General features: G+C 41.4%; 1 protein-coding gene across 4 annotated transcripts in view; it reads left to right on the plus strand.

Annotated features, from left to right (window-relative positions):
• cdkal1 (CDKAL1 threonylcarbamoyladenosine tRNA methylthiotransferase) overlaps positions 1-13,709 on the plus strand; it is a 304,188-nt gene that overhangs the window by 157,508 nt on the left and 132,971 nt on the right. For all 4 annotated transcript variants that reach the window (XM_088999350.1, XM_088999354.1, XM_088999351.1 and 1 more), the window contains one exon: positions 3,740-3,906. In XM_088999350.1, coding sequence (XP_088855476.1) covers positions 3,740-3,906 — 167 coding nt within the window. The remainder of the gene's footprint in view (positions 1-3,739; positions 3,907-13,709) is intronic.

Genomic DNA, 13,709 nt, shown 5'->3' on the forward strand with positions numbered 1-13,709 from the left:
CTCATAAAAAGTCACACCAGTTCCTATAATTATTATGAATTTCAGGCTTCGTGCCAGGTCATTAATTCTTTCAGCAAATTGTGGCTAAACGTATCAAAATATCGTAGCCACATTTGGGTGTGGTTATCCAGGATATCACAGCATGTTGCTCATGCATCCGTGTGGCAGAGCCTTTGCAGCCAAATAACACAAAACACTTTTGGGAAGAGATATTTTTTTCAGATTGTGGGAATAGCTTGATACTGCATTTTGTAAGGGTTGAAATTGGCCAGGTTATTCTCAGTAAGAATGTAACAATTGTGCTGAATGTTGTTTTAGAGTGACATCTTTTAGGTTCTACTGTCTATAAAATGTTGGTAAACCACTGCAAAGTTCACTGATTGACATTTATTTTATTAACTAAAGATCATGATAACACAATATAATCGTCACGTCGTTTCACTGCAATAAATTGTAATGTGTTGCATCTTATTTTTTCTTGATTTTTTTTTATTGAAAAACATCTCAAGGAGACATCAATAACGTTGTTTTAGCTTTCTAATGGATGCAATTGTGAAAGCTTATGTTGTTCCAGTATATTCGTGTTGCGGACGTAAATCTGCATTAAGGTGCTGTGAAATCCAACTAATGAGATACATGTTTCCCTGTTGGTTACAGTTTCAGTGAAGAAGGTCCTCTTGTGTATTGCATGCCGGTTCCCACAATAACCATGAATTAAATGTACAGTAAAGTGTTATTATATCGATATTCTCGGGAGTTAGAAAAAATGTCAATATAACCGTACTGTCGATATATCCGTCCTGCGCCAAACTGCATTAACAAAAGCCGCTAAAAGAGGGCATCCAAGCGCCATATAAGAAACAGAGCTGGCCATGATCTCAAACATTTTTTGCCTCTTTTTTTTTTTTTTTTTGGGGGGGGGGGGGGGGGGGTGAGAGATGTTCCCCGAATGTTGCCTCAAAATGGCACATATACTTTAATCGATTGCAAACATGTATGCTTTCTTCTTCATTGCTTTCCTCTACAGTGTATTTGAATCACATTCATAACTGGATGTGTAACAAGAAAGCATATTATTCGAATCTGAAGCCATTGTTTGGATTCACAAGCAATGCAAGACGTCTTGGCGTGAAGTCATTTTTATTGCTGTTTTGCATTTGAATAAAAAGTGACATCAGTTGTCCTTTAATACACAGTATGGAATGTATGGTAATTTTCAAAATCACGCTTGAGCAGACAAAACAAGAAACATTGTTGCAAAAAAACGATTGCATTCATATACAGTACAATGGGCATGTACATAACAGAATAGGGAAACTGCAACGCGGACATCTTACTGTATTATGTATGCAATTTAAAAAAGTCATCAATCTTCTTCTGCTTCCCATTTTTACCTTACACAAACACTTCACACAAACACTTCAATCTTGTCTGCCACACACGAACTAGCGTCTGAAAATGGAAATGGCTCTGCTACACGGGAGCTGGTCACGTAACAAACTCACGTGACCGAGTCACGTGACCAATGGCGAGGCCGATGGCGCGACCGATGGCGTGTATCGATATAAACATAGCAAAATGGCCGGCGGGAGATGAAAAATAGCACCGTAACCGGATTATCGTAAAAACCACGAATCGTACTAAACGGAACTAATTATACATAAAAAGACTAGAAATGTGCACGGGAAATGAAAATAGTGTCATAATAAGCAGTATTATCAATATAAACGATATCGATATAACGAGACTTTACTGTATTTACCATTGCTGTGTACTGTCCATGCCCAAGTTAAAGTTTAAGATTTGTCTGAAGCAAACGTTAACCAATGAATAACAGGTGCACCTGTCATTGTACAGTGACGGTTCATCTTAATCTGGCATGTGTTTAGACACATATGTTGTTAGCTTCTTTTGAATCTTTCTTCTAGTTTGAGGTTCTGTGCATCTATTTTGGAAAATGACATGCAATTGCACGACTTTGTAACGCTTGCGAAAGTCCGGAAGAAAGAAGCAGGCTTCTGATTGGCTGCCGAGCCGAGTATGCAAATTTCAACTGCAGGTAGTCTATGTTTGTGTGCTCGGCGACGGTACACGTGTTTTGTTAGCGCGTGAAGGCGAGAGCGTCAGTGAGGAGTTTGTTGAGCGCGCGGTCAGGACAAACCATCTATGATTTGGCGGAATTTAACACAAGTAGGTATTATTGAGCTTGAATATTTCGTTGTGTAATAATATGTTTTGAATGTTGAAAGTGATTCCATTTTTCAATAAATGTTGATTTCTTTGCCCCTTCGATGGAAACTTAAAAACAGACGCAATCTTGATAAATCACAGTGCATATGTTATTTTAATCTATTTCCTCCTCCAAGTATCTGCGAAATAGTTTGTAAATGCCATATCTTGCATATTCCTTGAGACAAATTTATTAACTGATCAGGGATATTTTTCACATTTGAAAGACAGTTAATAAATTGGGTTGTAGTGTTTTTACTGTGCTATGAGGTTTGTACATACTACATTTAAAGGACAACCGGCACCATTTTTTGTTTTTGTTTCCCACTGACATCAGAAAAACGTTTTATAGCATCTAAAATACCCAAATCAGGCAGGCTGATATTTTTAGTTAAATGAAAAACACCAATAAAAATGACTTCAAAATGAATCCGGAAATGGCCAGTTTCAGAAGGTTGCTCGAGAATCAAAACAATGGCTTCAGATTCGGAGAAGATGTTTTCTTGTTCTTGTTCTTCTGAAGAGGAAAGCATAAATGTTTGCAATTGATTCTAGGAGTCCTCCCATATCAATTCGAGCCGTCAATGACAGCAATGTAGCACCCAGAAAAAGCAGAAGATTGCGCCCAAGCTCCGTTGGAAATGGGCTGATTTGTCAGCTGGGAATTTGTGTCAGCGAATATCAAATAGTTGTCTTGGTGCAACACACAACGATTCACCATGGCGTTATTTATGTGTTTTCCTTCTAATTTCGCCATCAACACGGATTAACACGAAGTTTTCAGACTAAACAAAGTACCCAAAATGCATTGTATGTCGCTTTCTCGGTCAGGGCGGTCCAAACGTGACGTCACATGGGGATCGTCATCAACTCGAAAACAAGACTTCATATATTCAGCGCAAGTCTTAAAACGTAAACTATAGCTATATGCTGTGGAATCTTTGTAAAATACGCTCAGTCGAAGTCATTTGAAGTGATTTTATAAATTATGGACATAACTTGTTCGGAGTATTTCCGGCCCAAACACTCCCTCCAAATGCTCCTGGCCCGGCCCCTCTGTCAAATTTTAGAACCCAATACGGCCCGCGAGTCAAAAAGTTTGCCCACCCCTGGTTTAGACCACATACTCTGTTAGCATCTTCATAGCAAGACACCACGCAGCTCGCCGATGAGTTCACTAAAGATGATCTGAAACGATACAAGACTGACATTACCTGTATATTATACAAGAAAGCCCCTCTCTTCATTCTTTGTTCGTTTGTTTTTTCTTTCTAAAACCCATCTTGCTATTATGTATATTCAGTCCATTGTAACATGAACTTCTTTCTCAGCTAATGAATGAATGGCAGTGTCCTCATGTTAGGGTGAAGTGCATTGTGCTGCGACCCAAGGAGACAGCTGCTGGAATATTATCAGATCTTTCACTATTGAAACAAGGCTACTGCACTGACTTGTGTCGCTCTGGCCTTTTGTCCATCGATGCAATCCTTTCTTTCTTTCGTGTGTTTAGAGGGGGTATGTGAAATCTGGTTGACCAGTGAAGACACAGGAGCTTATGGTAGAGACATTGGGACTGACCTGCCCACGCTACTGTGGAGGCTGATTGAGGAGATTCCTGAAGGAGCCATGCTCAGGCTCGGTATGACCAACCCACCTTATATCCTCGAACACCTTGAGGTATGTACAACATCAAACATCCGTACCCATTAATCACAAAGGTAGCAATAAATATTGCACAGACTCAATTGTAATGTGTTTAAGGAAGATACGTTTGACCAGACAGCCGACTGTATTATTGTTTTTTTAATCCTGTCCCTGTGGTTTATTGTGTTCTCCCTTCTAGTGGACACATATTACTTTGTCTAGATTTAATAAACTAAATGCCTTCCTCTTTTGCTTAGCAAGCAGTTTCGCTGCAAACCTCCATTCATTAGTGTAGTTCATTCTCCTCCCTCACTAATGAGTCAATTAAGGACCATTGTGTCCTCTTTAGTCGTCTCGTTTTATCAGTCGTTATTGCCTTGCCTAATGGAACAATGGACATTGTTATCCCATCTTTCTCTCTTCGTTCAGGCTGCTCTTCGCCATGTGTCTTGTCAGTATAACTTACTATCATTGAAATCTCCCAATTTTCATTCTATCTGTCTTGAGTAGTATTTTTTTTATCCATCTATTGTTTCGGTCAGTGGTTTCAGACACGTCGTCAGGATTTTCAATAGGCAATGGGCTTACAAGCCCATGCTTTCAGACAGCATATTGTTTTTGGGAGAAGGAAACAAACCTACATAAAAAATTGAAGGGTTATTGAGGGAAAGATTAATGTTTCACTCTTATTGGAATAATTTGAATGAACCAAGATAACAGAAATCAGGAAAGCATGCTGTGGTCCAACAATGTAGCCATTGTCTTATAGGGCTAGATTCAGTTGTCAATAACGTCTAGACCAGGGGTGGGCAAACTTTTTGACTTGCGGGCCGCATTGGGTTCTAAAATTTGACAGAGGGGCCGGGCCAGGAGCATTTAGAGGGAGTGTTTGGGCCGGAAATACTAAGCCTAAAGCATTAAAGGAAAACCGACGCCTTCCGACAAGTTATGTCCATAATTTATAAAATCACTTCAAATGACTTTGACTGAGCGTATTTTACAAAGATTCCACAGCATATAGCTATAGTTTACGTTCTAAGACTTGCGCTGAATATTCACTAAGTCTTGTTTTCGAGTTGATGACGATCCCCATGTGACGTCACGTTTGGACCGCCCCTGACCGAGAAAGCGACACACAATGCATTTTGGGTACTTTGTTTGGTCTGAAAACTTCGTGTTGATGGCGAAATTAGAAGGAAAACACAACACATAAATAACGCCATGGTGAATCGTTGTGTGTTGCACCAAGACAACTATTTGATATTCGCTGACACAAATTCCCAGCTGACAAACCATTTCCAGCGGAGCTTGGGCGCAATCTTCTGCATTTTCTGGGTGCTACATTGCTGTCATTGGCGGCTCGAATTGATATGGGAGGACTCCATGAATCAATTGCAAGGCAAGACGTCATGGCGTGACGTCACGAACAAAGGTCCCACTTCTGAAACTGGCCATTTCCAGATTCATTTTGAAGTCATTTTTATTGGTGTTTTTCATTTAACTAAAAATATCAGCCTGCCTGTTTTGGGTATTATAGACGCTATAAAACGTTTTTATAATGTCAGTGGGAAACACGAAAAAATGGTGCCGGTTGTCCTTTAAATAGTAGTCTGTACAAACCTCATAGTACAGTAAGAACCCAATTTTTTAACTGTCTTTCAAATGTGAAAAATATCCCTGATCAGTTAATAAATTTGTCTCAAGGAATATGGCGTTTACATACTATTTCGCAGATACTTGGAGGAGGAAATGGAAATAGATTAAAATAACATATGCACTGTGATTCATCAAGATTGCGTCTGTTTTTAATAAGTTTTCATTGGAGGGGCAAAGTTAAAGAAATCAACATTTATTGAAAAATGGAATCACTTTGAACATTCAAAACATATTATTCCACAACGAAATATTCAAGCTCAATAATGCCTACTTGTGTTAAATTCCGTCAAATCATAGATGGTTTGTCCTGACCGCGCGCTCAACAAACTCCTCACTGACGCCCTCGCCTTCACGCGCAAACAATACACGTGTACAGTCGCCGAGCACACAGACATAGGCAACCTGCAGTGAAATTTGCATACTCGGCACGGCAGCCAATCAGAAGCCTGCTTCTTTCTTCCGGACTTTCGCAAGCGTTATAAAGTCGCCCAATTGCATATAATTTTCCGAAATAGATGCACAGATCCTCAGCCCAGAAGAAAGATTCAAAAGAAGCTAACAACATATGTGACGCTACAAAACGTAAATTTACATTAAACCGTGACTGTATACGACTGTAGACTGTGTACGTGAGACTCATGAAAGGGGCTGAGTGGCTCGTAGGAAGCAATCCAAACGTTGCATTGTGCACCACAATGACAATCGACTACTGCAGCAAAATCTACAGCCATGCACATTTACCGTAAATTATGCAAGGTAGCATTTGTAGTAGGTACATTCTTGATTTAAAAGAAAACGTTATACTTTGTGACAATGTTTTTTAATGTGATTAGTTGTCTCATGGTGCTTCAGGTTGTGAAAGATGGGGCAGGCAACTTTTCAGTTATCTGCCCTGTTGTCCGCTGACTTTTTGTCATGAGTTTCAGACGCTGTTTTTACTATAATTTGGGCAGGTTCGGCGGGCCGGATTAAAAAGCCTAACGGGCCGTATGTGGCCCGCGGGCCGTAGTTTGCCCACGCCTGGTCTACACTCTAGACCTTAACAATAATGTACTGTATAAACCCGACAAAGCCCAGAGGTTTGCTTGCGATGGTTTTTTTTAAGTCTTTTTACCTCTCAAAATGGTTTGAATGTGTCAGAGATCGTATAGTGCAGTATCTGCAGGTCTGTGGTGTAGACTAAGTAAACAATAGTAATTGTTTGTTACATTTTAGTTTTAATTGTGTTTTTTATCACAATTATTAAGATGCAAAATTGAAACAAAAGCTGTGCCCCGTTGGTTGCTAAGCTAACGATCAGACAACCGCCCATTTTCCAAACCACTTATCCTCACTGGGGTTATTGTTAAGTGTCCTTTATCAATGTTATAGACGAATAATTTATTATGTCGCAATGTTTCTATTTGTATAATATCAATTCAATACATGTTTACTTTGGAATTACACCATTAACATAGTGCAGAATGTAATTATGAACAGTACTACTTCTGTCTTTCTGGCTATTGTTTGCCCCCCTTCCCTCCAATCTGCAATTCATGCCACAATGGCAAAATACTCCAGCTTGATGTTTTACTTTTTCATGGATGTTTGGAAATTTATCTTTACCTGAAGCAAAATGACCTTATGGTGCTGAGGCTTTTTTGACAGACATTTGGCAAGGAGTAGAGTGTTTAAAGGACAACCGACGTCTCCGGACACGTTGTGTCCATAATTTGTAAAATGGCTTCAAATGACTTCTATTGAGCGTATTTTAATAAGATTCCACCGCATATAGCTATATTTTACGTTTTAAGACTCGCGCTGAACATTCAGGAAGTCTTGTTTTTGTGTTGGTGACGAGTCCTCACGTGACGTCAGAAAAGGACCGCCTCCTGACCGTAAAAAAGACACATTGTAGCGACTTTCCATCACGTCAATGTATTTTGCTGTACTGTTTTTTTTAAACCCTTGTGTTACATCCAAAAGCCGCCAGCAGAGGGAGTCCAAGCTCCATGCAAGGAATGTATCAGCCTGTGGAAACAGGCTGATTCATTCCTCACAGGAGCTGGTCGCCATTTTTCTGCCTCTTGTCGGACGTTACATTGCAGTCCAGATGCCTCAAAATGACACGGAAGGACTTCTTTAATCGATGTCAAACATGTATGCTTTCCTCTTCAGAACTATTTGAATCATATTCATAACAGGATGTGTAACAAGAAAGCATATTATCCGAATCTGAAGCCATTGTTTTTATTCTCCAGCAATGCAAGACGTCTTGGCGTGACGTCATGAACTGGGGGTGGGACTTTCTGAAAATGCCCAATTCGCAGCTCAATTTTTTGCAGATTTTGGACACTTTAAGTCATTTTTATTGGTGTTTTGTATTTGGCTAAAAATATCATACTGCGTGTTTTGGGTATTTTTGTTGCTATAAAACGTTTTTCTGATGTCAGTTAAAAAACAAAAAAGTGACGTCGGTTGCCCTTTAAGTGACATTTGAAATATAGGTGGACAGGTTAATAGTTTCATGTATAACGGCTGAAACCGCATCTATATTAAAATATTATAGTGGTGCTTACTTTTGAACTTTTTTGGAAAGGGGGGGGATTAAGACGCGGCAGGTGTATCTCATTATTATGTGATTGCCAGTCATTTCCAGAAAGCAGTTATTATCATTTTAAGATTACAATCAATGTCTGAGGAAATTATAGTAAAGTCTCGTTATATCGATATTCTCGGGAGTCCGAAAAAATATCGATATAACTGGGACTTTCGATATATCCGACCCTGCGCGCATGTAATTTTCTCATTGCGTTCATAGAAATAGTATCGTAATAAGTGGTACTATCGATATAACCGATATCGATATCACGAGACTTTACTGTAATTTGGAAATGTAGTACAGAAAATTAAAAAAGGGAGAAAGAGAGGACTTGGAGGCCTCAAACAGGGACTTTTTAACCTAGAAATGAAAAAAGACACACAAATAAAGTTCATAACAGACAGTTTATGAAGTTCAACCAAACAATTGAGGCTGATGGGCTATCTTGAAGTGAAATGAGGACAGAACTTGGGGAAAAATAGGGATGAAAGCCCGGGGATAAATTTGAGGGGTAAAAAGGAGTGAGAACAGAGCTGTGGGGGGGGGGGTTGCAATTAACCAGGGGTTAATGGAGGTGGCTAATTGTCCCCCACATGTATAGGTAGGGTTTCTGCTTGGCTACATTACAATTAAAAACTACCCTCCTAATGATAGGGAATAACAATTAACCGATAATTAGAAATATGCTAGGATGACACATTAGCGTGGGCTCTGTGGGTGAATCTTCATAATCATTTCATATGCCGACAACCCGTTTATTGTTAATGTCCATGCATCACATTGAATTACATCTTTTTTCCTTTTAATTCCTCAGCCAATTAACCTACATAAGAAAATATAAGAGTCATCTTATCTGTGAGTTATCTGTGCCTTTTGTTGCTCTTGTCCCGCATTTGCCCTTTCTTCATTCAACTTCCACCCACACTTCATTTTTTGATTTGTTTCACACCCACTGCCAAAACGCTCTTTCTTGACCTACTTGTAAACGCCACACTGTCGACTATTTATTAGCGCAGATGTATACTCTATTAGTTGAATTATTTTCTCTTTATTTCACAAGGAGTTGATTAGTAATGTAATGGTTCATATCGGAGGCAGATCGTTGGCTCACATGTTTGCACATCCGCCTCACAGTTCTGAGGTGGAGATCAGATCTGAGTTCTGGCCTTCATGTGTGGAATTTGCACATTCTGCCAATGATCGGCGAAGAGTGAAATGTACACTGCAGTGTGAACAGACACTTGCATCATCTCTCCCTGTTAATTGTTTACAGTTCAGAAGTAGCTCTTTTTTCCAGTAAAATTTTACACTCTTCCTAATTGCACTAGCTTATCTAGTTCTTACACATGCCAAAGTGACGGCACTAATTGCAGGAATCAGAATGGTTTGATGATGAAGGGCAACGGTCTCCAGTCGTCACGTGGAGTGATGGCCAAATTACACCCCTTTCATTTAAATAAGAGTAGTGCTTATAGTGTAAAACAAAATCATAGTAAATGGGTTTTATTGAAAGCAAAAATGTTAAGTAACCTCTTCTTCTGAGAAGTTCACCTCCACAGTCGCATCAATTGTTCTGCAACTTCTCTCCCTCTGACACCCAAGAACACGGAATTTCTCCTCGTATGCTGTATTTTTTTTCTCCCTGTCAGACAACTCAGTACCATTTGCTGATTGGAGCAGTTACAGGCCAACTCGCCTCTCAGTCTTCTGCTCTCTGATGTTTTAGTTGATTGCATTCAGCAATCAGTGTTTCATTTTAGAGTGACAATTTTTGTCCCCCACTTTTCGGCCGTTTTTAGCAAGTCCTCTAGCGATCCATCAAGCCACCTGCTAATAAATTGCAAACTGGTTGTCAAAGCTGCATCATTTTTTCCTTTGATCGTGTAAGTTGTCTGTGCACGTACATGGTGATACCTGTGCAGCCACTTTTGCAAGCCCGCATGTGATTGAGTCGACCATGGTAGCAGCAAATGAGCTGTGAAAGTAGCCCCGCACGAAGCAATCAGACGGGTTGAGGTGAATGAAATTGCTCTTGTCCATTAAAAATCCTCCTCAAACCTCCTCTCCTCTGAGCTTGACCAGAGAACCATTAGATAGGCTGTTCACACATTCCACACTCAGCGATGTGCAGTCGTGGGTTTATGCATGACTGTACATTCTCCGAGGAGTTTGTTTATATTTTGTGTTGATTTATTTAACAAAATTCCCATTGTTCCAAGACATTACTGCTTAACAAAATCCATTCAAATAATTACTGTCACGGTTCGCGAGGTGGTGATGGCGGGTTCGGATCCCAAAAAGCAGGCAGGAGGGAGCAGGAGGTTGTTTGACAAATTGTATTAAAATAAAGTCAGCAGGAACAAAACGTAAAACATCAAAATCATCTGAATGGAAAAAATACAAAGTAGCAAAAGTAAAAGTCCGCCAAGGTTAAACAAACACATACACAATGCATGCAGCAACCAAGCAGCAAACAAACAATGAACCGGCACCGGATGGTCGCGCCGGGTGTCCTTTTAAGTGTCAATGATTAAACGACCAGCACCTGCTAGGCTCCAGGCAGGGCTGACGTCGCTACCCGTTGGTCGCCAATCTGATCAGGACGACCAGCACCTGTGCAGGTGTAAGCGGGGCCGACAGCGCCCCCCGTTGGTCGCCAACCAGATCATGACAGTACCCCCCCTTCAAGGGGCTGCTTCCAGAAGTCCCAACAGTCTCCCAAAATGTCCACTCACCAGGGAACGGTCGGTGGAGAGGGCACCCGCTGCCTCTCCAGCATACGACGGGCGGCGGCTTTATGGGAACGGGACTCGGCCTGGGGTGGACGAAGACGCGGCACGGATCGTCGTGGGCGTGAGTGCGATCCCTCTCGCACGTTCACGCGACGGCGCATGGCTCTGCGTGGATGTCCAACTGCCAGGTGCAGAATGGCACCCCGTACGGCCGTATGGGACCAGGTCTCGGCCGGACGCCGACGTGGGCGTGAACTGCCGGGCTCCGGGGGAACGAAACCAGTCCAGAGCTGCTCCGGGATCCATTGGTGAGTGGGGTCTCGGACTGACGTTGACGCGGACGTTGCACGGCTCGTCGTGGATGAGACTCAATTCGTCATGCACGACGACAGCGTGGCTGGACATGGGCGTGCAATGCCAGTCACCCAGTGACACCCTGGACGGCCACCTGGAAGGAGGTCTCGGCCGGACGTTTACGTGGACGTTGCGGCTCGTCGAGTGACGCAATTCAAACTCGACGAGGCTTGCGCTAACGTGGACGTAGCATTGCCAGGCACAGGGTGGAAATGAGACGGGTCCGATGTACCTGCGGGATACGATGGTTGGCCGGTTCATTCTGTCACGGTTTGCGAGGTGGTGATGGCAGTTTCGGATCCCAAAAAGCAGGCAGGAGGGAGCAGGAGGTTGTTTGACAAATTGTATTAAAATAAAGTCAGCAGGAACAAAATGTAAAACATCAAAATCATCTGAATGGAAAAAATACAAAGTAGCAAAAGAAGACCAAAAGTAAAAGTCCGCCAAGGTTAAACAAACACATACACAATGCATGCAGCAACCAAGCAGCAAACAAACAATGAACCGGCACCGGATGGTCGCGCCGGGTGTCCTTTTAAGTGTCAATGATTAAACGACCAGCACCTGCTATGCTGCAGGCAGGGCTGACGTCGCTACCCGCTGGTCGCCAATCTGATCGGGACGACCAGCACCTGTGCAGGTGTAGGCGGGGCCGACAGCGCCCCCCGTTGGTCGCCAACCAGATCATGACAATTACGAATGCAATGTTTTTATTTATTTTTTTCCTACATAAATACGTTGTTCCAAACTATGCTCCGATATCTTGATTCAATGAAGCAACCATGGTCTCACATGAAAGCATAAAAAAATATTAAATTAAAATTCAATTTATTGTGAATCAGACATAAGATTGCTGAATGTGCCCTTCAGAAACGTTTCATGTTTCAGTTTTGCATCTTGCATAACAATGATATGATTTCTTCATATTGTGTAAGAGCTGTGTGATTATCTATCTATCTATCTATCTATCTATCTATCTATCTATCTATCTATCTATCTATCTATCTATCTATCTATCTATCTATCTATCTATCTATCTATCCCTATCTATCTATCTATCTATCTATCTATCTATCTATCTATCTCTATCTATCTATCTATCTATCTATCTATCCATCCCTCCCTCCCTCCCCCTCTCTTTCTCTCTCTCTCTCTGTCTCTGTCTCTCTCTCTCTCTGCCTCTGTCTCTCTCTCTCTCTGTCTCTCTGTCCGTCCGCCCGCCCGCCTGCCGAACATTCAGGAAGTATTTTTTTCGAGTTGATGACGATCCCCTACATGCTACAGGCCCCTGACTGAGAAAGCGAAGCACAATGCATTTTGCAGTACTTTGTTTGGTCTGAAAACTTGGATCCGTGTTGATGGCGAAATTAGAAGGAAAACACATAAATAACGTGATGGTGAATCGTGTGTTGCACAAAGACTACTATTTGATATTCGCTGACACAAATTCCCAGCAGACAAATCAGCCCTTTTCCAACGGAGCTCGGGCGCCATCTTTTGCATTTTCTGAGACACTACATGCTGTCATTCACGGCGCGAATTGATATGGGAGAACTCCTTTAATCGATTGCAAACATTTACAACATGTCTGGATGAGTAACAAGAAAGCATCTTCTCCGAATCTGAAGCCATTGTTTTGATTCTCGAGCAAGGCAAGACGTCTTGGCCTGATGTCACGAACAAGGGGGCGGGACCATCTGAAACTGGCCATTTCCGGTTTCATTTTGAAGTCGTTTTTGGTCACTTTAAGTCATTTTTATTGGTGTTTTTCATTTGACTAAAAATATCAGCCTGTGTGTTTTAGGTATTTTAGATGCTATAAAACATTTTTCTGGTGTCAGTTAAAAAAATGGTGTTGGTTGTTCTCTAAGGGAAAAGCTAAAAGAAAAGAAGAATATTTGTATTTTTAAAACATCCAAAAAGCAATCTGTGTATCAATAGAAGCTGACCCCAGACTCATTCTGAATCTGCACTGATCATACTGTATGCAGCAGGTAATGATGTTCTGTCGTTAAAAGCTCAAGATTTGAAGTGAAACCAAACTATGGCAACATCTCACCATGAGATCGGACATGACATGAATAGTTACAATGATGAGGTTTCACATCAGTAGTTGCACACATGCATGTGCACAAATACCAAATAACATACCACACGCATTTTTCACCTTCACACCGTGACATGCACAAGCAAACTAAGCGAATGCATTCATTTAAGATGGCACCGTTTCATGACCATTTTCATTTTAATGAAGCCTTTGGGGGCCTCCTCACATTAGTGGCTTAATGTTGCATTGTGCCGGGGAATCCACACCGAATGAAGCCCCACAGTAAAACTGTTCTCATATGTCTCTTAATTATGACCTCGGACTTCCTGCAGTCTTTTCTTCCATGAATGATGGTAATCAAATTCAAAGGTTCCTGGAGACCGTAATTCGCTCTCCTTGTTGGAGATTGAAAATGGTCCGTTTCTTTCCGATATGGTTACAGACTATTATGAGCAGAACAACACAT

The sequence above is a fragment of the Hippocampus bargibanti genome, linkage group LG06 (genome assembly GCF_051943395.1).
Source record: "Hippocampus bargibanti isolate YZ-2025 linkage group LG06, ASM5194339v1, whole genome shotgun sequence".
NCBI lineage: Eukaryota > Metazoa > Chordata > Actinopteri > Syngnathiformes > Syngnathidae > Hippocampus > Hippocampus bargibanti.